The sequence below is a fragment of the Amborella trichopoda genome, chromosome 5, assembly GCF_054954075.1.
Source record: "Amborella trichopoda isolate Santa Cruz 75 chromosome 5, AtrichopodaSantaCruz75HAP2 v2.0, whole genome shotgun sequence".
Taxonomy (NCBI): domain Eukaryota; kingdom Viridiplantae; phylum Streptophyta; class Magnoliopsida; order Amborellales; family Amborellaceae; genus Amborella; species Amborella trichopoda.
In genome coordinates this window covers 8,849,368-8,874,403 of record NC_142340.1, presented here as the reverse complement: position 1 = coordinate 8,874,403, position 25,036 = coordinate 8,849,368, and the positions used below count along the sequence as shown (strand labels likewise).

The window sequence follows — 25,036 nt, the reverse complement described above, 5'->3', positions numbered from 1 at the left end:
TTCTTGTTAATTTAGGGTCTCTCTACATTGAGAGAGTGGCGGGTAGAGAAAGAGAAGGAGAGAGGCGGGTAGAGAGAGAAAGACAGGTTAATTTAGGGTTTCTCCCTACATTGAGAGAGGGCGGGTTAAGAGAGAAAGACAGAAGGTGGGGAGAGACAGAAAAAAGCATTTTAATTTTTTAGAGTAGGCAGGTAGAGAGACAAAGACAAAGGGTAGGTAGAGAGAGAAAAAGCATTTTAATTATTTTTTTTACTTTTTTACTGGTGGTAAATAATTTTGGCGTATCTATCATTTTCCCTAAATTTATCCGCTTAAGAGTTCGCGCTCTCGTTTTCTTTTTGGGGCACAGGAAACTCTCGTTTCTCCTAAGTTTCATATTCTCTCATTTCAGAGTTGAAGAATATTACACCTGATTAATGGCGTCCTCAGTTTTAAGAGCCGCATCAGAAAGATTAGCGCCCTCTGCAAAACGCCAAGCCATAACTTTAACAGACACTGCAGCTTCAAGAATTCGCCAACTCCTGCAGCTGAGGCAACGCCCTTATCTTCGTCTTGGTGTAAAGGCTAGGGGTTGTAATGGCCTCTCTTACACTCTCAATTATGCAGGTTTCCGTTCGCAATCTTTTCCCCTTTTACTGTGTATTTATGCAGTTTTTCTTTGGTAATATTTTTCCCTTTTTCTGTGTATTTCTGCAGTTTTCCTTTTGCAATCTTTCCACTTTATCTGTGTATTTGTGGAGTTTTTCTTTCGCAATATTTTCCCCTTTTTCTTATGCAGGTCTTCTTTTACAATCTTTTCCGCTTGTCATGTGAAATTTTATTGCGTATATGCTTCTGGTTTGTATTGTTTTCTTTCGTCTGTAATCTTGTTTTTGAATGGATGATTTGTGAGAATATCTGGTGAATCCTAGGCTGTTTTGGGAGAGAAATGAAAGATACTTTGGAGATTGAAGGGAATTAACTGGACTCAAGTTTAACCATTTTTTTAGATGAGATATCAATTTTTGTTCTATATTGTGTTTATATGAATTTTATCTTCATCGTGCTGATTATCTTGCATTAGTATTTGAAATTTCATTTTCAAGTTTTGAATATGGATCCAGAAGCTCGTATGTTCCAATTTTTCTTTGCCAAAAATGAGTTCCGTTTTGCAAAAATTGGGGTTTTTTGTGAATGAAGCTATAAGATGAAACTGACATAATCTCACTTTTTTCATTTAGTTTTCTCTGAAATATACCCTTTTCTTGGTTGCTTCTTTCTATTATTTCTGTAATTTTTTTCGTGAATTGTATCTGGCTTTTTCAAAAACATGGTGATTCCTAGTTTACCTTGTGCAAGAATGAATCAAAAGGTGGTCGTTGATGGAATTAAGATATTTATTACATAACTGCATTAATGTCTTCTTTGATATGCTTCATTTCTTCTTTGATATGCTCTGTATCTTACATTATTTTTGGAGAAATATCCTCTCAAACATATGATGCATAATTTGTGTGGATACATGGAAACACCTTGGATGCTGCTTCATCTTGGTCAAGAGGTCGAAAAAGCCGAGTTACAAAGAGCGAATGAATTATTGTTAAGTAACTGCATTTAATATGCTTTTTTGTTTATAGAGCTATGCATGTCTGTTTTAAACCATGCAACATGGATGAAGCAATGGCACTTAGGATGCTCTATAGTTCTATAGGTGCACTTCATTTTTCAACGTCACTAGGTTTATTTTCTAAATTATTTAGGTGGCCTTTTAGGGAAGGAGGCTTCATTCAAATAATTCCAATTGGGAGATTAGAAATCTGTGAGTTTAGCAATATGAATTAGTATGGAGTGGTGAATCGCGTGGCCCATAAATTTATAGAGAGTAGGTACTTTTAGCCTTCATATCCATAACAACCAGGTGTTCAGTAACATCCTTCGAACTCTGGTTATTAACTATCGACCCATGATTCCCCGACTCAGATGCGAATGTGGGGTCGGGTACGAAGAGCGGTGATACGACTCTGTATTTTCAAAATCTTGGGTATCAATAGAATATGAGCATCCTATTTGACATAACAAATCATCATCATCCCAGCTTTATCCCAATTAATTGGGGTCGGCTACATGAATTTTGTTTCTCCATTCTTCTCTATCAAGTACCATATCTTAAGTATGATAAAAAAAGTCACCATATTTTTTCTTAGTACCTCTATCCATGTCCTTTTGGGCATTCCCCTTGCCGCTTACACCAAATCGCACTTCGTAACTAGTGTTGTATTAGGTCTACGCTGCACATGGCCAGCCCACCTAAGCCTACTTTCCCCAATCTTATCGCCTAGTGAAGCGACACCTAAGTTCAGTTCAGTCTTCCAAAACTGCTCGGCGGTGCCTAGGCGGCCGGGGGGGGTCCAGGCCACTTAGTGCCCAGGTGCCCTAGGTAGATTTAAAAGCATCGGAGATCCAATTGTTTTAGGATTAGATTTTGTGTAACTAAAAAATGCATATTGATACGTATAACACATTAAGGATGCATAATATATAGTCCATCCATAGTCCATTACTCCACAATTCCATATATTTCAAATTCAAAGTTCAAAGTTCAAACCATTCGACATTAGACCATACTCCCTAGACCATACTCCATAGTCCATGCCATTGTCCGAACTCCATGCACAAAAATAGGATAATATAATCCAAGACATCGATTCATCATCAAGAAAAGGAAATAAATAACACATAGGGCATATCAAATGTCCATGGTTCATAACATATACACTCCTCCATACTCCATATCCGTAGTTCATACATAGTTACATACACATAACTAAGAGGACGAAAAGAAAAAGGAAAGAAATTGACTTTGAAGACTCAAAGAATCCTCAATCATTAGTCATCATCAGAAAAAGCAGGGTCATATGCATTGGAGTCGTGCCCATCATGATTAGAATCATCTCCCTCCTCAACATGATGGTTTTCCGCTTTTGTCTCTTCTGAATCTGCCTCTACACCCTCTTCTTCTGTGAAGAAGATCTAGTGGCCCTAGGACGGTCAGCTATTGTCCCTAAGGCCTCCATGACCATATTCCATGTCAATCCTTCATGTCCCTCGACCTCATCATCATCAACCAACCACTCCATGGCATTATCCATATTTGCTTATCTGAGGGGGTCTCTCTTATCTCTCTTAGCAAACCTCTCCTTCAAATATCGATTGTACTTCACATAAACTTGGTCATTGAGCCTCTTTAATTCAAGTATGCTTCGTTTCTTTGTATGAATCTAATAAAATCAAATGAAAATAATTAATAATTTAATATAGTACCACAAATTCACAATTGACAATAGTAATCAGTAATTTCTAAACTTGGTCATTGAGCCTCTTTGATTCAAGCCTGTTTCGTTTCTTTGTATGAATCTAATAAAATTAAATGAAAGTAATTAATAATTTATTTTTTGAATAAGTTAGTGATTGTATTAATACAAAGGAACTAACTAATAATTTATTATAATCCTACAAATTTACAATTGACATAGTAATCAGTATTTATTAACTAGTAACTACGAATACAAATTAGTAAACTGTAAAATAGTAATATACACCAATTCCGCTCATAGACGGGCGAGGTAATAGTTAGGCTGAAAATCCGAATGGCCAACTTTTATAAGTATGAAGCAATAGACGGGCGAGGTAATAGTTAGGCTGAAGATCCAAATGGCCAACTTTTATAAGTATGAAGCACTACACCTGTGTTGGCTCCACCAGTTGGCTGCAAATTGATCATGAATCTCTATTATTTGTAAAAGATAAAATTATAGATACCCCCCCAAAATCAACTTTTTACACATCCTACCCCCAATACTTTTTGTATTATACCCTAAACCCCAACACTATTTTTCCTTATATTTACCCCCTAATAAAAAAGTCAATGAGTTTTTGGACAAAATTGCCCTTTTTCTCTTTCTTCCCCTTTTCTCTCTCTTTTTCTCTCTACTTGTTTCTCTCTCTACCCTCCCTCACTCTTTCTCTCTACTTGTTTCTCTCTCTACCTTCCCTCACTCTTTCTCTCTCCATTTTTTTATGCTGTCTGGCACACTCTTTGTTAGACCGAAATTTTTTTTAGCGATTCGGCACAAAAACGTGCTAGACCATAAAAAAATTTTAGTCTGGCAAGGAGTGTGCTAGACTGCATAATTTCTAAGAACTTTACCTCTTGTCAATAATGCGGTCCCGCACACTACTTGCTAGACCGCATAAAAAAATGGAAAGAGAAAGAGTGAGGGTGGGCAGAGAGAAACAAGTGGATAGAGAAAGAGAGAGGATGGGTGGAGAGAGGTAGAGAGGGAATAAAGAGAGATAAAAGGAGAAAAACGACAATTTTGCCCCAAAACTCATTGACTTTTTTATTGGGGGGTACATACAAGGAAAAATAGTATTGGGGTTTATGTTATAGTACAAAAAGTATTGGGGGGTAGGATGTGTAGAAAGTTGATATTGGGGGGGTATCTATAATTTTCCCAAATATAAAAAACAAACAACAAATATGAAACTTGAACTTGAGGATTGGGTTATGTATATTATTAAGTGGATCAAGTTTGGCCTTTGTCTCACCGCCATTGGACTCCCAAAAAACTTCAATGCGCACTTGTAACTTACCAGCTCGTCAGAGCATATAATGTCTTAGATATCCTGATTAGGGACTAGCACATCCGGACACTTATTAATCTAGTAATTATTGTGTTATTTGAGTGTATACCCCATCAACATAATAAAAAGTTTGGGTTTAAAAAATAACCAGCTACATGCAATGATCGATGTAGCTACCTATCCCACTTCTTATCAATAATCTTCCAAATTGACTCATAGCGATTCACATCATCATCCAAGTTATGCACTCTCTGTCGTTTGCAACTTTCCATTGCCTCATATATGTAGCCCATGGACGGCTTGTCGTTGTCAGCCAGGCGAAGGACTTTGACGAGAGGAAAACATACCTTAAGAGCGCCCTTCACCCCTCGCCAGAAAAGCCTTAGAAAGGACAATATCTCCCGCCTTCTTCCTTTTATAATCCCTGACCCACTTGCATGCACTCCAATCATCAGAGGTAAACATCTATCTCAACTGGACTCTCCTCGAATTATGTTATCAAGACATACAGGTAGCAAATCTCGTGATCTTGGGCCTCACAATCTCCTCCTTTGTAAATATGCGCATCATGTAGGCCATAAATGAAAGTCGTAACTGACCTAGCCTTCTTAACTGCACCTACAATCTCGGTTAAACCGTAATAGCCTCAAGCATGAGGTCTATACAGTTGTTTCTCATGGTGTCCAAATGATATTAGGATAGGCTATGCACAACAAATTAGCAGTAGCAATATAAGGAGCATTGTTATCTATGACAATGTGTATAACATGCTGCTCCCCAACCTCCTTGATGCTCTTCTCCATGACTTTAAATATGTAATGGGCATCATGGCTATCATCAAAGGCATCAGTACACCTCAAAAATGTTGTCCTTAAAGAACAATTCGCCAACAAATTCATGTAACTTCTTCTCTTACTATCACTCCAAGTATCAATCATAATAGATATGACTCCACAATCTCCCTTGTGACATTCAACTCTTTTTTAAAGAGGCTTTGAAAGCTCATATGGGGTTGGGGGCTTCAACCCATGCCCAAATTGGCCAATAGCCTCTACCAAAGTGTAGAAATTGCTTAGGCAAGCAGCATTGAAAGGAATGAAGCCTCATAAAACCACCTAGAAATGTACTATATTGTTCTCTCTCTTCCTTCTTGATTATGTTTTCAATGGTTATTGGCTTCTTTGTTTTCTCACTTTCAACCTTAGAGTCAAGCCAGGGAAAAAAAGAATCGATAGGCCCCCTATCCCGAGACATCTTAGGCCCCCTACCCCCAAAACCAACTACAATTCCCTCCTGATTACTATCATCATCATAATTAATACAAACCCCAAACCTTAGCCCTGTATGCAGGCCTCTTTTTCCTCTTTTTTCTTTTTAACTATACTCGTATAATTTTTTATCTCCCCCCTAATTGCATCAGGAACTTTTTTAAACAGGATAATGTCCCCCCTTGATACTGGCAAGATGTTTCTTGAACCGGTTTATACCCTCATTCGTGTCCTTTTCACAATAATTGCATCTTATGGAATTTTTATCTAAAGGATTCAGGTTAGCCATATTTCTAACCCGGATCACCACTCTGTTAGATCCGAAAGAAGACATCAGAAATTGATCTAAGTAATCAAAAAACAAAATTTGTCACTAACCTTGATTGCTTGATCTTCAAACTTCCACCTTTGAGATTTTTTTTCGCTGACCTTGATTGCTTGATCTTCAAACTTCCACCTTTGAGATGTTTTTCAATCTCAATATCTTATATAAAACCCTCTAATAGTCCTAAAAAATCTCCTAAACTAAATCTAAACTCAAAGGGTGATGTTTGGACCGATTTCTTGGAACTTTTAAAAACCCTTCGATCTTATGGAAATCACAAAATTTCAATTTTTTTGATTTTTTTCTCACTAAAAAATGGTTCAAATGGGGTTTAGATTGCATATGAACCTAAACCCCATTTTTTAGAAGCTTAAATTTTTTAAAAAAACCTAAAATGCCCCTCAATGAGGGGCATTTTCGCCCCTAGGCACTGGGCAACCACCTAGGCCAGGTCAGAGGACCATAGGCCGCCGCCTAGGGACTCCTCGCCCAAGCCTTGGCAATGCACCTAAGCCCCCCTAGGCCACCTAGGTGTTAGGTGGGTGCGATTTTTGCAACACTGCCTGGCCTGTGTGTGTGTGTGTGTGTGTGTGTGTGTATGAAGCCATCACTGTTGGCACAATTCTACTCCAAGTGGAAGGCCACCACCACGCCAGCATCCAAAGGGCAATGGAAGAGTAGATGTTTGACTGTATCATCATGGAAGTTTCAACCTATGACTTCGAAATTTTTTTAATGTGAGAATTTTATTTGTGTTCACCAGCCAGCCACTTGCCTCAAATCTGAGAGGAAGAAAGGCATCCTATACAAATCTGGCCACAGAGACTCCATGGCCTGAAGGACCAGTGTTTCATGACACCGACACAGGTGTCACTATTTAGTACGTATCCAAGTGTCTAGTATGTGGGCAAAAACTCAGTATTTCCTTAATATATCCTTACAAGTGTGTAAGATAATATAAATATATAATATAATGTATATATTGAATATATTGATATTCTATCCCATAAAGTTACATCGGTTGTAGCCTAAACCTGTTGTTTCATGCCCAAATGATTTGAGGTTCAAATCCTATTGTGACTAACTTTTTATATTATAAAACCTCTATCCCACGAGGCCTACAAGATTTGAAGCATACAATATTTGACTCTTGAAAAACGCCTACATGGGCTACAAGATTTAAATCATTGAAAACCTTCATGTGGCTTAAAAGGCTTGAATCCCTTAAAAACGAGGCCCCAAGAGATAAAAGACAAAGCAACAAGTAGAGATCGAACCTTAGAAGAGCAAGCAACATGCCATTCTATGAGGTAAACCATCAATGCTTTATGATATGAAACAATAAGTTATTATATAAAACACATTACAAAAAAAAGCATCAATGTTGTATTAAAATCTAATGATGTCATCATTACAAAGGGAGAAGGTCAACACCTGTCGGCACACGACACCAAAGAAACTTACAAGTGTCGAGGTAACACTGAATTGAAGGTGGAAGCAGTTTCGCTTTGATGGGCGAAATAAGCGTGTATCTAAAGTGGACTTAGCATGAATCTGGTTAATCATCAAAGACCAGAGTATAGTTCAGTAGAATCTTTTACATTTACAAAGTAAAGGGTAAGGGTAAGTAAAGTGAGTACTATGATTAAGAATGTGGATATGATCAAAGCATTGATGAAAAGATAGATTAGAGTCTACATCCTATAATCTCTAGGTTTCATGGGAAAATAAGAAAGGTGAGGCATTCCAAGACTAATGATGATGTAATCATCGATGCGGATATTGTTATTCGTGATCCAACAAAACACTAAATATCTAAGGAAATGCCCTTAGGAGAGTGTGCCAATTTTGTTTAAGTCCTAAGGTATTTTAATATATATTAAGAGCTTGAGTCCTAAGGTATTTTAATATATATTAAGAGCTTGAACCATTTTTCAAAAAGCAAAGTGAACTCTTAATTTGGACCAGCCTACCAAGATGTCGCTCATTGGATAAAGTAAAAATAAATTGACTCTTAAAGAAGGTGGTACATTATCATCATCATCATCATAGGCATATCCTAACTAAAAGAAGGTGGTACATGTGTCGCTTTTGGCCCTCTACAATGGATAGGAAGGAGAGTAAAGGAGGTCTTTCTGCCTAGTTTAGGGGGTAATCTGAGTATCTGAAACTACGATAGTGAAGGTCAGATCTCGATAAGGCCTTCGCATCAAGTATTATTTAGTGTTAACCCGCCACTTGAGATTTTCTTTGGTGTCACATGTTGACACTTCTGCACAAATTGATACTCACCAATACCCCTTTTGACACTTGCCCATATGTATTGATGATGTCATTAGATTTCAGAACCGTGTTGTTGCTTTTCTCTAACGTGTATTAGATAATAATTCACTACATATCATCAAAGCATTAATGGTCGATTGCTCTTCTATCTAAGGTGTGATTCCTACTATTAGATTCATGTTTTTTTCTGGCCATGTGGGGGTTTTCAAGGATTCAAATCATGTAGGCCATGTTTCTCTCAAACAAAATGATATAAGCTATGTGGGGCAGAAGTTTTATATAATATAAAAAACTATTCACAATAGGAATTGAACCTTAAAGCTTTTGGGTATAAAGCACCAGTGCCACCGTACTACCAACATAGCTTTGTGGGACTATAATGGGATACTATATTAATATACTATATCATATATTTATATTATCTTATTCACTTGTACAGACATGTCATGAAGTATTGGGTTTTCCGCTCTACATACTAGACACTTGGATACGTATTAAATACCAACATTAGTGTTAGTGTCCATGTAACACTACCCGTTAACCCTTTTCTTTATATTTACCACCCCTCTCTCTATATATATATATATACACACACACCAATCTCTCCTCCATTGGTGCAAAGAAAACCGAACTCTCCCTCTCCCTTCATTTCGTCTTCATGCACAGAAGCTCCACTTTTCCCGTCTCATTCTCTCCAGCATATTTTGGATCCATTTTTCACTCTCTTTTTTGCCCTTTTCTGCAGAGAGGACCCACCATTTTCCCCTCATATTTTTTTTTTTTTGGTCCCTTTCATGGTCTGCTGTTATTGATTCTCGTTTCCACAGTCGACAATTTTGTGCAAGGAGAGAGAAAGATGGTCAAGGAAGATTGCAGGGTCTCAAATGGTTATGTTAAGCATATGCAAGTTTCTATGCATTATAAAAGTAGGCTTTTTCCACTATCATGTTGCGAAATGTTTCATGCCCCTTTTTTTCTTTCGTAGAAGATGTCCTGGTATCAGAAATGTTAAGTGGCTTAATGAAATCTTGGGTATTTATAAGAGTATTGCAACATTTATATCTATTTGGATAACCGTTGTATCTTCTAGTTCTTTTATAACATCACAGATTCCAGATTCAGAGTTATAGAAGAAGCTATCGAGAATGAAAAAGTTGGGGGATATAAGTATGTTAGTTAGACTTCATGATCAAGTTTATTCTAGCAACGCACTTTGGGCTGAAGTTATGAATTGTAAATATATTAAAGGGGCACTTCCTCTTTCACTGGTTTGTAAGCAGCTTATTAATGTGTGTTTTCATTCATTCAAAGTGATCTATGGACTGGAATTTTTTAGTAGCTCACTTTCTGGTCGAGACATCACCATTCTAGAGCCACGAAAGAAGGCTAGAGGTATTTTACCTGTAGACTTTTTCCAGGCTGGTTAAAATCAATATCCATTAAACTTTTATTTTTCTCATGGTTTGGTCTGAATGGTCTTATCAGTGTCAATCTGAATTAGCTTATGCAAATGAATGTCCATCAATGGGCCATACAGTTAATTTATAATGCCCATCTTCGGGTTTTGGTTGCATATGTCCTCATAGTATACGATACAACACTGGAGCTGGGTGGTCGATCCATCATAGTGCAAAGTGATTTGCAAGTTGTTGTACAAATGACAAAGCTGACTTACTCAAGGGAAACTCCTCTATAGGACAGAAGTCCAGCCGATTCAAAAGTGCATTGGGAAATCAGAAGTCTTAATCTCATTGTTGTGTCACTTTTGGCTCAATAGGGGCCCAAATGTCAGATTCTCATATTTTGGAGACTCTTCATAGGGGTGCTTATTTTAGGGACCATTGTTTTAAAAAGCGGACCGCCCAGTGCCTAGGTGGTCCAGAGAGCCGGACCGCCTCTCCCAGACCTAAGTGGCCGCCTAGAAACCCTAGAACCCGCCTAAGCCGGTGCCCAGGACTTGTGTCCCGCCCAGGGGTGGAAATATTCCTAGTTGAGGAGCATTTTTCGGTATTTTTTAATAAACAAGGGGAAATTTGTGGGTTTTAAATTCATTTGAAACCTAAACCCCATTAGATCGATCTAAATGTCACTCATTGATATTAGACTCTTGTCTTATGTGTACCCTAAGTCCCTATCTCTTGTCTTATGTGTTATACAGTTATATTGTTAGACTGTTGACATTTTTTTTTATACTAGGCCGTCCAAGTTTTGAACGTCCACCTAGGTGCTGGGCGGCCTGGACCCCTCCGGCCGCCTAGGCGTTAGCTAGCGTTTTTTGAAACATTGTTTGGGACGTGCCCCAAATAGGTGTGATACCATTTTTTTTGTCCTATAATTCGTATTTCCTACTAAAAGAGAAAGAAACTAAAATTGGAAGAAAAGATGTTAGACTGCAGAAAAAGTGGGACCAGCGAAAGATTTTTTTAAATAATAGATAAGTGTGGGACTCTCTTTTTTTGTCTCATTTGCCGGAGAAATGCGAATTAGTGAAACCTTGTTGATGGAATTCGGACTTCTTTTTAATGGACAGCAGATAAGTAAGAAAATAGTTGTGACCTACATTTTTTATACCTTAATACAGTAGGTGGTTTGCACTCTCAAACCCTTGCAAACTTAGTGAAAAAAAGAATCGAGTATGTACTTCTGAGCGATGTAGTGATTAGACCGGTATATTGGGAGCCTTTGAGAGCCTTCTACATTTCAGTCTTGTATAATCCTTTTATACAATCTTCCCACATTGATACAATGATTGGGCACTCGCTTTAACCTCCACTTACTTTGCCAAAAAATAACAATAATATCTAATGGCTGGGTGGCATGTCAAGTAGGATTTGAAGTGGAAAAATGCTTTGGACCTTGTTCATGGTGACTTATTTGTAGTTTAGACAATGAAATATGAAAAGTATATGGAATGTTTCTCTTGTGTCTTAGGTAGAAATGACATTTCAAAGACTAGAATAACTCCTCAATTAGCTGTCTAGTATTGATCGATTTTCCAATTTGCCAAATTATTCTGCAGTCGAATTTGGGATTTTCTTTCAATTTACCTGATATACATGGTTTCAGAATTTGTTGTTAACGTGGTCTTTGTTACTCTGTTTTGACGATTACTGCCTTCTAGCAATTTACAAATAATGTGATGGTTTGGCATTTTACTTTGTGCAGTTGAGAAGGGGAAATTGACGAGCTTGTTGAGGATAAAGGTGTCAAAATTTTAATTGATCCGAAAGCACTCATGCATGTCATAGGGACACAAATGGAATTCGTAGATGATACATTAAAGTAAATCTACTGCCCTCTCTCACTCTTGACGTATTGTCTTTTTTTCTTGCGCACCTGCACCCAGCCCCACACACGTGCACACACAGACATAATTTTATATCTTATACATTTTGCCTTGCCACTTATTTCTTGCAAGTGCATTGCTTATCTTTCTCGGCCGTAGGAATCTCTCTCCTCTGCATTTTTTCATGCAAATAAACCCATCATCTCTCTCTACCTTAGATATGCCCCCTGGCCCCCCAACACCCCATTCTCTATCTGATTCTTGTCATATTACGATGAAATATGCAATCTCTCTATCTGAAAGAGAAATCCTCCACTGTATTTCTAAATTGATAGCACCCTCTCTCTCTCTTTCTCTCTCTCTCTCCCTCCCTCGCACATGGCGTCCTGACACAAACCTCTCTCTCTCTCTGTTACATAATTGATTTGCTTTGCAGGTCTGAGTTTATTTTCATTAATCCCAACTCAAAAGGACAATGTGGTAATTGATTTGCTTTGCAGGTCTGAGTTTATTTCATTAATCCCAACTCAAAAGGGCAATGTGGCTGTGGAGAATCCTTCACGCCTACGAGTAGTGGTGCAAAATAACAATTATTTTTAGCCATTGGATGTGAAATCCAATGGATTAAAGAGTGCCACAACATTTGAGAAAATTTTATTTTAGATATTGTGCTCAATTAATGCCATATCTTCAACCGTCCGATTTCACACCCAACAATCAACAATGATTGTGATCTCCTTGTATGAAATGATTACATCACTTAAATTGACCGTCCACACGAATCTAAGCTGTCCATTGAGATGAACTATAAAATGATTCATTAGCTCTGACGGAAACTAGAGGGAAAATTGAATTTGCCCATAATTCTCGGCCAAAGTTCCAATTATGATGTAGTCATTTATGAACAAACTAGAATATGTATCTTTGAAAGTTGAATAAAAATAAAAACAAATTTTCCCGCCATCAAATTTTTGCTTAGGAGCATAGGCATTCACTCCCGTACCTTGGAAACCCCTTTTTTTTTTTACTCGAGTAGTCATTGTGATCGAAGTCAGTTAAAGACTTTCAATAGCTTATTTAAAAGCCACATTGGTTTTTTTTACCTTTTATTTTTCATCAGTAAGCTTGAATTCTGGCATGCATTGTAGGACTCAAAACTCGGATCCCTGAACTCCCATACTATTTGTGTTTCAGGATGTTACCCTTTAGAAAGTAGATGCCTTGTTCTTTCGTATCTTGGTCCTTTTCTTTATTTTATTCTTTTTTCTTATTTAAGTACCAATTAACATAGATTCGTAATTCATGATAAGATGTGGCAACGTGTTATGCTAACTGCTTACTTAATGGCACCCACCTTCTATAACCGAGCTTGAGACGGATTAGGGGAAAATTTAAGGTCCTTACCCCTCTTATCCTCGATATATATGCTCTCCTTTATTTTTTTTGTGATCAAAGTGCTCTCCATACTCGAACTTCCATCTTTTTAGCATAGTTGAGTTATTTCATTGCATTTGAGGAATTTATGTACTCGACAAGGTAAAGTGTGTTCCTAAGTTCCTTATAAATATGTGCGAGGGTGTAATTTCATTCGTTCATGGTTTTTGGCATGAGTTTAGCACTTCATATGGAACATTTCCATTGAATGTGGTGGTTTGTCATAATGTTTCTTCCCACGTTGGAATCAGGTGCTCATCTGTGATGTCTGCTTCTCTTTAGCATAATAGACTAGCTAATGCATATTTTGGTCATTTTATGTTATTATTTACAATTCATCGAAACAACATTTACCATCCGAAGAGCGAACAACTTATGTATTCCACTTGTCCATTCTAAATAGATGACTAAGATAACTTTAATCAAAATGTCAGTAAGCCTCTATCATTTGATTTTGATTGGAGGTCTCAAAATTTTTAATTTTTTTTCTACATATCATTTTGAGATGTAATTTGGCGTTTCCCAATTCTCACAAGGTGCACCTAAAAAAGCAAAAAAAAAATTTATTTAATAATAAATTATGATCAAAATGTTCCTATAACTTATTGGCATATTTTGGTCATTTTATTCTATCATTTTTTTTTTTGCTGTGTACGTTTCCAAAGTGTAGACACTCCAAATTTTGTGTTAAGATGATTTGTAAAAATTAAAAAAATAAAGGGCGAGGTTTGTGTATGCTCTCAACTTAAAATAATCAAAGTAATGTGGACTTCTAAACGAGGGAGTAGAGGCAAACTATGCTCAAGGAAGTATAGTATACATCCTCTTAGTCTCGTACTCAAAAACATAATCATACAGCTATTTTTTAGCTAATTAACTAGAGAGTTCAAAAACGATGAACCACAGTAATCAAGACTTATTTGCTTTCATCAATTTGACCATCCGTAACTACACACCAATAAGTGAATTACTGGTAGTTGGAATTTTAACTGAGACAGAAGAAGTCCAATGGACGTATAACTTACAAATAAAGGGATTTTTCCTTGCATTTTGCTGATGAATACACCCAATCAAAGTTTCACTTTATTCTTCATGGCAATCAACAAAATCCAAATTGAAGATGACCATATATTCTGTCATGCTTCAATTAGTTTGAACCAAACTAATGGCACTGTAACAAAGTAATGCAGCTGCCCCAGGTTGCAAACCTTTGTCCTGACATAAAAGGCTATGAGCCATAAAGCTTATAAACCATCACTCCGTGAAAATTTACATCAATGCAAAATAAGTAGATTTATAAATACTATAACAAAGAAAAGTGCATACTTTATGAGCAGCTTGCCTTATACGCTTCCCACCCCGCAAGACGATACTGCCTGGCTGCCTCTGCTGGATCTGTCGCTTTAATGATGCCACGACCGACAATGATAATGTCACTTCCTCTATCATGAATGACCTGAGAAAAGGAAAGCACTAACTGACAAGCCCCAAAAAACAACTACATTAAAACTTGGATCTTTAGGATGATTGCATTCCTGATTCATATAAAATACAAAGGGCACAAATGTTGAATCCTTTATATCGGGATCAAAGAGTTCGTTATTCCCCCACATGAGAGTAAAATCAACTTATTTACGTGTTATGTCTCTGCAGCTTTCAAATTGAATAAAACTTATCCATTAGTGATGCAGTTTTTCACAATATAAACTTGATGGCAGTTATCAGCCATGGCCAAAGAAAAGCATCTCCCAAAGGTTTTTGAAACAAAATCGAGCCAATTTGAAATTGCTTTGCTCAAAGCATTTTGCAGAAGCCAATCCATTAGCTAAATTTGCATCTTCATTTTTCCCTGAATTCAACTATACCAGTCATATTCCTCAGCACGAATGTCCTGTAGTTAAGGCAGCCCTTTGATCATTCTTGCTGCCAAGAGGTGTAATTAGGAAATCATGTCACTGCACTTGACATGTAAATAATTTTTTAGTTGCTTAAGGGGGTCTTAATTCTAAATTTGATTGAGAATAGTAGTTTGGAACTTCTATCAATCTTTAGGTAACTTTTCTCCAAGTGACTAAACCCATTTCTCATTTAAAATATTTTGGATTGTGTCCAAAGCCTAAAGCCTAGATAGACTGGCATGGTTTTGAAGTGATGGAAACATGGAATATTCAATCGAAGCCCAACAAAATTGTGGTGCGGTATACAGGATTGCTGACACATGAAAAGCCTTCAAGTGTTAGCCTCAGGGCTTTAAGAAGAGAACGTTGAAAGGGGGGGGGGCGGGTTGGCGGGTTTGACCACTTAAAAGAGCTGCATGGTGCCATGGAGTTGGGTGTCTAGAATATGACTTCCTAGTCCATAGTCCATTTAGACTCCATGGGCAGTGTTACAACAGCCATAAATGACAAATCATCCTACCTTACAATGACCAATGAAAAAGACGGATTCAGGTGCCTAGGCAGTTTGGGTGCCTGGCCACCTAGGTGGGCGCCTAGAGACAGGGTCCCCTCACCAAAATCAAACCTTCCCTCCCCCCGCCCCCAACCCCAAATATCGTCCAAGCAAAAAAAGCATTCAATTAATCACCAAAAAAATATATCGTAAAAGGAAAAAAAAAAAAAAAACACATGATTCATAAAATAATATGTTGTAGCAAAATAATAAAATATGATAATATTTTAAAAATATCAAAATCAAATCGATGTTGGTGCAAACCTTGTCTAGTGGGTCGCCAAAAATTCTCAAAATCAACTACTAGAAGCTTCAAATCCACCCACGAACTATTTCTTTCATTTTGGGAAGAAATCGAAAAAATAAAAAATTTATCGATCTTTCGATAAATTACTAAAAAGTGGTTTTTGGGGGGTTCCCCACCCCAAAACATCGTCCAAGTGAGAAAAGAATTCAATTAATCACCAAAAAAATCAATCTTTTAACCACAAACATGTAAATATATCGTAAAAGAAAAAAAAAAGTAAAAGAAAAAATACATGATTCATAACAAAATATGTTGTAGCAAAATAAAATCAAAAGCTTCTTTCAAATATGATAATATTTTAAAAATATCAAAATCAAATTGATGTCGGTGCAAAACTCGTCTAGTGGGGTCGCCAAAAGTTCTCAAAATCAACTACTAGAAGCTCCAAATCCACCCACAAACTATTGCCTTCGTTTTGAGAAGAAATCAGAAAAATAAAAAATTTATTGATCTTTGGATAAATTACAAAAGAGTGATTTTTGGGGGGGTTTTATCACCCTAAAGGCCAAGGATTTTCTATTGGGGGTTTAGAATACCCCCTTAAACCCTTTTCCCCCTATTTAAGTGGGAAAAAATTACATTTTTTATCCTCATCGAGCGTTTTTTTTTTCTGCCCACCCACAAGTTGTCACTTGGCGACGCCTAGGTGGGCGTCTAGACAATAGCGGCTAGGCGGGCGCCTAGAACTAGGGCGCATAATGATCCCGCCAGGACTGCGCCTAAGCGTTCTCAAAATTTTTTCGCCTAGGCGGTTGGGCGGCCGAATTTTCTAATATTGACAAGGACAATCACAATTCATGGGTGCTACAATTAACTAAGTAGTTGTAGTCAACAATTAAGTGTTTGTGTTCATCTTTAGCCTGAATTGAGCTTGTCACCGATAATAAAATCACTAAGGCCTGCAGAAATGATTATGGGGAAAGTCAATAGTATGGAGACCTACAATGGAAATTTCATGATGGGGAACATTTTGGAGGGCATATATTTATTGTATAATAGTAGAACTAGATAAAAACACAATACTACAATAGTAGAAATAGTTGAATCCAAATCACCAACCATTGTTGAGACAGAAAGCTAAGGCCATAAAAATCCAATATTAATAACGTCCCTACTTCATATTCAAAAATAAATAAAAATACGGTTCCTACTGCAATCATGGACTCACTACAAGCACGTACATAAATAATGTTAAGCATCAGACAAAAAGAATGCTCACAATTTCTATTACCAGTAAGATGTTGCTGAATATTACCAATTCAAGTAATTTCCTTCTATCAATATCCACCTGAATAAATTTTAAGGTCTTAAATCAAAGATTGAGCCCTTCCAATACTACATTTCTGACTTGGATCATTTTTGGAAACATCAAGCATTTATAAGCTACACAACATTCACCAAATGCTGCTTCACAAATGATATGTCCAAAAATGGATTGTGGCTTGTTCATTTTACAATGGCGATGACAGCCAAATTTAAGCATCTGCATGTCTCTCATAACTGGCATGTATCGACCATAGAGAGAACAAGGTTAGTTTAGAGTTCAAACCTAAATGAGCAGATATGACACCTAAGAATACAAATTGAACTACAAATAGATATACTAGTCTGCTAATGTAGGACCTAAGCCATGCCTAGTGTTTAGATCATCAATGCAACAAGAAAATCGTCCAAGGTACATTGATATAAATGCACAGCTTCTGAACATGCAACAGTGTTTTTCATGATGAACTGAAAAAACTCAATCATACATTGCACTGCACCCTCTCTATTGAAGTGCCTAATGCAAAAGCTCCTAGTAACCTCACATCTTGCATGCTTCTAAACCAACAACTATACATCCATCACCTTCCAACATTTCTCATACAACTCCTGGAGAACTTGATCAATCATTGGGTTTCCCAAGTAAGACTCATACTAGTTCTATTTGTCGGTACTTTGGTTCAACGGCTCAACCATATGGCAACCAATCGCTCCTTGCAATCTTCAGTTAAGCCATGAAAATGCTGCACCCAATATAAAAGTTGTTGTTGGACATACTTCAAATGTAGGCTCCGTCACTATCTTATAAAAGAGCCCTAAATTGTTTGCCTATCATATGTTATCCTTCTCGGAAACCTAGTTATGACTTCTTTGAAGGTCAACTAAATGAAACATTTAAGCTTTTTTTTTGTAATCATTTTTTTGTAGTAATTTGTTTAATCCTCAATGAAATACTTATGTTGCTATTCCTAAAAGATCGTTGCCTTGTCTGGGGCAATCTAAATAAGGAAGCTTAATAAGACAGATCAAACAAGAATTACCGAAGTATGAAATCAACCCCCAAACTTCAAGGATCTATTATTATCGTAGTCATCTTCCATTCATCCGAATGTCATCAGGATCGGACAGGTTTGACAGAACAGAAACAATAGCCAGCTTTCTCTGAACTAATTGCAATGTTTCATATGATAAAATCCAACTATTTCAACTGGTCCAGCCAGTTTGAAAGCTGATTCTAACCAATCTAGCCACCTTTGTCCATCCAACTGCTCTTGAACAGTTCAAGGGTCATCTAGACAAAAAATTGGCTGGATTGAAGTGACTGGGCCCAGTATGTTCCTTACAATATCAGTTTTTTTCTTCTCAAAGAAGAATTCTACCAAATTTATAGAAACACCTTAGACTAGGTATCTTAAAATAAGAAACCAAACATATTTTAACATCTATAAAAGCTCGTGAAGACTAACCTCCAGTCTAGAGCTTCAAAAAGAGTGTTAACAGGCTAATTTCTAGTGTTTTTAACCACTAGTTACATTTCAACATGATATAACGCAGTTTTCTCTCATTGGCCCTCAGGACAGCCATAGCACATATACACATTTGAAGCATTGAAATTCATCCATGAACATGTACAAGAAGGTTTCGTCTTTCTAAGAATCCATCATGCTGCAAATCAGCATCCAATTACATGGCATTGGCAAAAGTGATCTTTGCATTTAGCGGAAGGATTTGTAAAAGGTTACACATGGAGATGGCACATGGATCAAGACATTCATGAGACCAAACAATTATCGGGATTCATTGATAGAATTTGATGTTGAGTTTTACATGAGACAGCGGCTGATGTCAAAGTAGTTTAGATGGTAGTAGTTCTGATGCAAAATGGCGTTTAGTCAGGTATAAACTTGGTAGGTTCATCATGACCATAAAAACAAGCTTAAGGAATTTAGCCTGAAAAATAACAAGTGATAGTTTTAATCATGTGAAACATGTGATACGAGACGCCATGTAAATTCAAGAAAGAAGACCAAACTTAAGGAGCTTATAATTTGCACAGTTCTGATTTCATAGTTTATGTTTAATGTCCTAATGTTTGTCAGAATCTATTAAAAATTAGATAAGTTACCTAAGATTATTCAATAGGAAAGAAAATGAAAGTGTCGTACAGAATAAGGAGTGTTGTATTGCTGCCCCAGTGCATCTCCTCCAGAAACCAATTGAACTCCAGGAGTGGCATGAATAAATGCAGGATTTCCGGGCCCATCTTGCCATGATGCCGGATTGACTGATATGAATCCAATCACGAAATCAAAATGCTCTGTAGCAATTTTCACTGCTGCTGATGTGTAGTCTCCCTTGGCAAGGTTTCCAGCTGAACTCATTTCTGCAAGTAAAAGCAAGCCCCTACCAGCAGGCAAACCCTGAACGAACAAAGTAGATGTCAATAACAGGTCCAGAAGCAACACACAAAGTATTTATTGCATGAATAGAATGCTTTAGTATAAATTACAAACCTTCAATTTCAAGCCATCCACGATGCCAGGGCCAGGGATGACATGGGCATTGACAATATCAGCCCAATCCAGTATGCGAAAGATCCCCCTGTAACAAGCAGTCAAAACATTGAAGTGGTCATGAAGGAAAGGATAACATATATACTGGAACCAAAGGTCCTGGAAACGGAAGCTAAATCTCACCCTGCATACTGCATGGTCACTGTATTTCCAATATCAGCAAATTTGCGATCTTCAAAAATTAAGAAATTGTGTTTTTCTGCAATCTTCATTAGAAAAATGTCTATTAGAATAGGAAAATTGTTTTATGCAGCGGGGACTGCATTTTTACAATAGCGGTCCCCAAGGTATAAAGCATACATCTTAGAGATGGATGAAAATAGGTGGTCCACCTAAAAACAACTGAAATGAACAGTCCAAATGTTTTCTTAATAGAATTATTATTTGTAATTTTCAAAATTTATTTATTTTTTCATATTCATAATCTCTATGTTAGAGATTACATGTCCTTAAAAATTAAGTCCAAAAATCCATCTCAAAAAAGAGATTTTTAAGAGGTGACTCATTTCTACATTGACTCATAGAACCCATGTCCATTAGATTATCAAACACATCATCAAGAAACATAACTGAAAGAGGAAAACCCAAATAGTCCTAATAAATGTCATCTCACAAGGATCCAATTACTTCACTCAACATGGGCTCAATATAAATCAAAGTTGTTGAAAAATCTCAAGGCAAAATTATGAATACAATCATGCAATACAACAATATGAATAAAAGATTCAAGACATGAGCATATGCACTTTGCGGAAAGTGTTTACAATAGTAACAACCTGACAGATCAAATGTCAGTTTTATAGTGCATTCTTAAATATTCAGAAAATGAATTGCATGATAATGCGAAAGACTACCCCAACTTGTACTATTCCATCACTGTTCCTGAAAACAAATCCAATTAAAGGTAAAGTATGAGCTTTAATAATAAAGCTAGTAGAGACTAGGGTAGTATTGAAGGTCGCAACATAGAACTTCAATTTGAGACCGACGGAGGATATTATTCTCTCAATGCTAATGAAGGAGGCTCATTAATTTTATTATTGAAAAAAGGCCGCACTAGACAACTTCTCATAAGAGAGAGTTGGTCAATGTGAACTCCTAACTCCTAAATCAAAAGCTCACAAAGCCATAGGGCCATGCCCATATCGGAAGAAAGAAAGCAGAATACCGAGCGAAGCTGAGAACCAAATTCTGGTGTGAAATCAGGAAATATGTCCACATGCGTTTTTAATAAGCAAATCTCCGGTCCAACCTGCAAGCACCCATATATTGCTTAACGTTCATCGACAAAAACCCAGAGAACCCATACATCATACTCACTAAACACTAGTAAAAAATCATTCGGAAATCTCCTAGGACCAAAAATTGAGAAAATTTGATGAATCAAAGAGAAGTATTGCATATTGTGTTACTAACTAAAAAATATATATATAAATAAATAGCAAAAATTTCTAAAATTTATAAATAGATGGTATCTGAGAACAATATGGGTTGCTCACAAATCACAATGCATGAAGCCATACCAAAAGCAATATTAAAAATGAGAGAGAACTTTCATGGGCAATGAACCCAAAAAAAGATCCAAACCATCAGAGTGATTTATAAATGAGGGAAAAGGGTAGAACAAGGATGCATATCTGGATGAATACATGTAAATATATATATATATATATATATATATATATATATATATAGGTCAGTAGGGATCTGGGTCCCTATCCTTTGGTGAGAATGGAGTCAAAGATTTTATCATAGGGTGGTGAGAATGGAGTCAAAGACTTCATTATAGGGTTCGCTGGTACTACCACTAAGACCCCAGCCCATTCTCGGATGAATACATGTAATGTGATGTAGATATCCAAAGATCACCTTGAGGGAAGAAGGAAAATTTCAACAGCAAAAACAAAAAGGTTTCGACTTCTGCTACTTTAAAGCGACCATCCATAGTTATCTTTTCCATTTTCATGAGCAGAAGTTGATATCAGCATTGTTCTCATCGCAATGAAGAATATCATCATTTGCAACAGATGAAAATACCAATACTTGAACATGATGCGGTGAAGATGCAATGAAACCCAGAGTAAACAAAACCAAAAATAATCTACCCAATGAACAAACAAAAGTGCGGGTTAATGTTAACAGAAAATAAGGAAAAGAAAGAAGGAAATGTAACTTTCCACTAACGCTCATGCCTCGTATAAGTTTAGAATTAGGAAGGAAATGTAAATTCCTAAAAGTTCACAAGCCAAAAAAACAAAAAAAAACCTTCTGACTTATCAACAAGGAACACAAGTTCAAACCAATGAAAGAATGAAAATACAAAACAAATATTCAGAGAGAGAGACCTTATCAGCAAGACTCAGCAATTCAGCAGCAGTGAAGACGTCAGCCGCTAAGCACAAATTACTCTTCTTCGTATCCATTATCTCAAACAACTGCTTACCAGTTGGGTTCTTCACCAATCTCGACCGCTCCCCGTAAGGAATCCTCTTAACCTTCACTTTCTCTGCAACTTTCGCAATACCAACAGCTTGATTCTCCTCCAAAAACTTCCTCACATTCTCTGCAACTTCTTCTGAGACCTTCCCATGCCTAACCAATACACCCAACATATCTGAAAGCTTAATCAAAGAATGAAGCTTGATATCATTTTTCTCCAAATTCTCTCTACCCCCTTGTTCTCTATCAATCAAAACAATGGCATCGCTGACAACCAGACCAGCTGATCGTAATGGGGCTGCTGTTTCAAGAACAGAAGCTCCACTGGTTACAAGATCTTCAATGATCAAACAAGTTTGGCCATGCTTAAACACCCCTTCGATGGCTTTCGAGGTACCATAGTCTTTGATTTCTTTTCGGCGCATAAGCATGGGTACATTGTTAGTTGCAGAGATACAAGTGGCTATTGGAAGAGCAGTGTATGGAACACCGCAGACAAGATCAAAGGAGAGAGAGGAGACTGAGTTGAAAATGGAGGTGGAGATTAGTTTAAGGAGGCGAGGAAATGAGACGATAAGACGAAGGTCAATGTATATGGGAGAGAAGATGCCACTCTTGAGCTTGAAGTTACCAAATTTCACTGCTTCGATCTCATGGAGCTCGAGAATGACGTCTTCCATGGTTTTCGACGTTCTTGCCTCTGTTATTGGGTTTTAGAATCTGTTACTTGATGACAGAGAAAGGGACTAAGCTATAGAGAGAAAATGAAGATAAATAGAGTGCAATTTCCAGTTTTAATTTGCTAAGGCTTGCATTTTCATAATACAATTTTAATCAGGTCAAAAAATCGTATCTTTTTTTACCTATATTTTTTTTTCCTGTTTTGTGTATTGCAGCCATTGCTACTTTCATGCTTTTGAAAAAAAAAATATTAATTAAAAAAAAAACCTAAAATATAAATTTGTATCCCCACTGTGTTCTTCAAAGCCACAATTGCAAGGTATAATTTTTTTTTTTTCCTTTTTTTAAAAAACTTAAACAAATAGATTCAGATTTCACTTGTTATTATAGGAAATCATTGTGCAAATGAAATACTGTTTATAGCAAATCATTTTGTAAAGTAAATCATTGTGTAAAGAAAATCGTACACATGCAGATTTCTGTGATTATTTGTGATAATTGTTTGTATGAGAATACTGTTTATGGCACAAATTAGAGCTCAAAGCATAGTCTTTTACTGATGAATGAGAAGCATAGAGTGTGACAACAGGACCAAGTAATCAATATTTTGTTTTGGATTATGTTATAACAAAGATAAACAATATAATGTAACCTGTAAACTTACAGGAGCACCCCAAACCTAATCCTTCAGCTCTGCTTGCTGTTTCCCCAAGAAAATGAAAAACCCTCTTCCTTTTCTCTCTATAAAAATTTCACAAATCAGTACAGTTAGGGCTTCCTCTCAAACAACATCCCAAATCAGAGAGGAAATCCCTCTTCAAACTAATCAAAATCAGCATCCCATCTTCCTTTATCAAGGCCTCTTTGTAAAGCCGATGACCTCTTCTTTCTTCTCTCTATAAACCCGGCTATAAGCCCAGCGCTATTTTTATTCTCTTCTTCCTCTCTCTAAACCCAAATCACATGGACGTGAAACGCAAATTTAAAACAAAAATGGTGTATTTCTTTGGGTGCGATGTTTAAATATTTAAGGAAGAGTAATGATCTTATTGGACCCTCCCCCACTCATTAAATTTTGTACGGATCATTTGATTTTTTTTAATATCAAATTTTAAATTTAATAGTAATTTTTTGAGATATTAGGCAAATAAAAATAAAAAAGAGGCCCTATAAGATCATTTTTGAATAAATTTATATAATATATTTGTTACCGTACTATACTTTAAGTATTTAATAAATAAATTTAATATGTAATAAGTATATTTATATATATTTTTTAGTATATATTAATTAATTATGTATTTAATATTGAATCATTTTCATCAGCATCTGAATTAATTGATTTAATTATAATAATCTAATAAAGTTTTTATAGATGAATTAATTATTGATGGTTTTGACATAATTTATATTTTTAAAAATTTCAAAATTTCTACTATTGTAAATTTATCTAATTTTTTTATTCCGATTTTTTGAGACTAATCTAATATATTAATAATAACTTTATATGAAATATTTTTGTCTATTAAATTTTCAAAAATAAAAATAAATTTTTTTTTTATTGTATGGTGAACCGATCTGTTAATAATCCCCGACTTGCATACTATGGTAAAAAGGAAGATGTAATGGGTTTACGAGCTCTTAAGGATTCTCAGGGTTTCTTCTTCTCTGCAGCATAAAAATCTCAAGAAACAGAGCAACAGAATAAAGGTGGGAAGCTCCGAGAGAAGAAAAATGCAGTATTTTGGGGATTTCATAACTCTAGAGAAATTAGGGTTCTCGATTAAGGGTGATCAATTTCTAGGGTTCTGGAGCTTTAGGCCATCATCTAAGGTTTCCTTTTGTCATCAGGAGGGAGGAGAGAAACTAGCCGTAAAATCCTCCAAAGAAGATCGCAGAAGAGAATCGATGAACCGAATTCCATTGGACGGTTTAGATCGTGACGTACGACCACGCATAGGGAACTCCACCTTTGAGAATCTTTCGGCGGTGCTCAGCCTTAAATTCGGCGAAATCTACCGAGATACGTTGGGATTTTAAAACTTTCGCAGATTTGAAGAATGCCGCTAGGCAGTTGCGCGACATACTTTCTAAATTGCGCCC

The 25,036-nt window shown here is 36.5% G+C and overlaps 1 protein-coding gene across 10 annotated transcripts; it reads right to left on the bottom strand.

Annotated features, from left to right (window-relative positions):
- Window positions 1-14,115: 14,115 nt before the first annotated feature.
- Window positions 14,116-23,856, bottom strand: LOC18443733 (uridine 5'-monophosphate synthase / UMP synthase (PYRE-F) (UMPS)). 10 transcript variants are annotated; one of them, XM_088867364.1, is made up of 8 exons: window positions 23,586-23,856; window positions 22,159-22,952; window positions 20,982-21,065; window positions 19,937-20,019; window positions 19,754-19,841; window positions 19,406-19,660; window positions 14,546-14,675; window positions 14,116-14,447 (listed from the first exon to the last, which is right to left on the bottom strand). In XM_088867364.1, the coding sequence occupies exons 2-7, from the start codon at window positions 22,930-22,932 to the stop codon at window positions 14,547-14,549; spliced, it is 1,413 nt and encodes a 470-aa protein (XP_088723490.1). In that variant the 5' UTR covers window positions 22,933-22,952; window positions 23,586-23,856; the 3' UTR covers window positions 14,116-14,447; window position 14,546. The 10 variants fall into 10 exon arrangements, with proteins under 10 accessions (XP_088723490.1, XP_088723489.1, XP_088723488.1 ...); XM_088867363.1 differs by having other exon boundaries at window positions 14,116-14,434; XM_088867362.1 differs by having other exon boundaries at window positions 22,159-22,978; window positions 23,598-23,856.
- Between the last annotated feature and the right edge of the window lie 1,180 nt (window positions 23,857-25,036).

What these genes read in the sequence shown, in the direction of transcription:
- LOC18443733 (XM_088867364.1), bottom strand. Translation starts at nt 22,932, where the DNA reads ATGGAAGACGTCATTCTCGAGCTCCATGAGATCGAAGCAGTGAAATTT. An exon ending in TTGGTTCTCAGCTTCGCTCG is followed by an intron (nt 20,020 to 20,981) that starts GTATTCTGCTTT and finishes TTTCTAATGAAG; the next exon opens with ATTGCAGAAAAACACAATTT. An exon ending in AATACAACACTCCTTATTCT is followed by an intron (nt 14,676 to 19,405) that starts GTACGACACTTT and finishes TCCTTTTCTCAG; the next exon opens with GTCATTCATGATAGAGGAAG.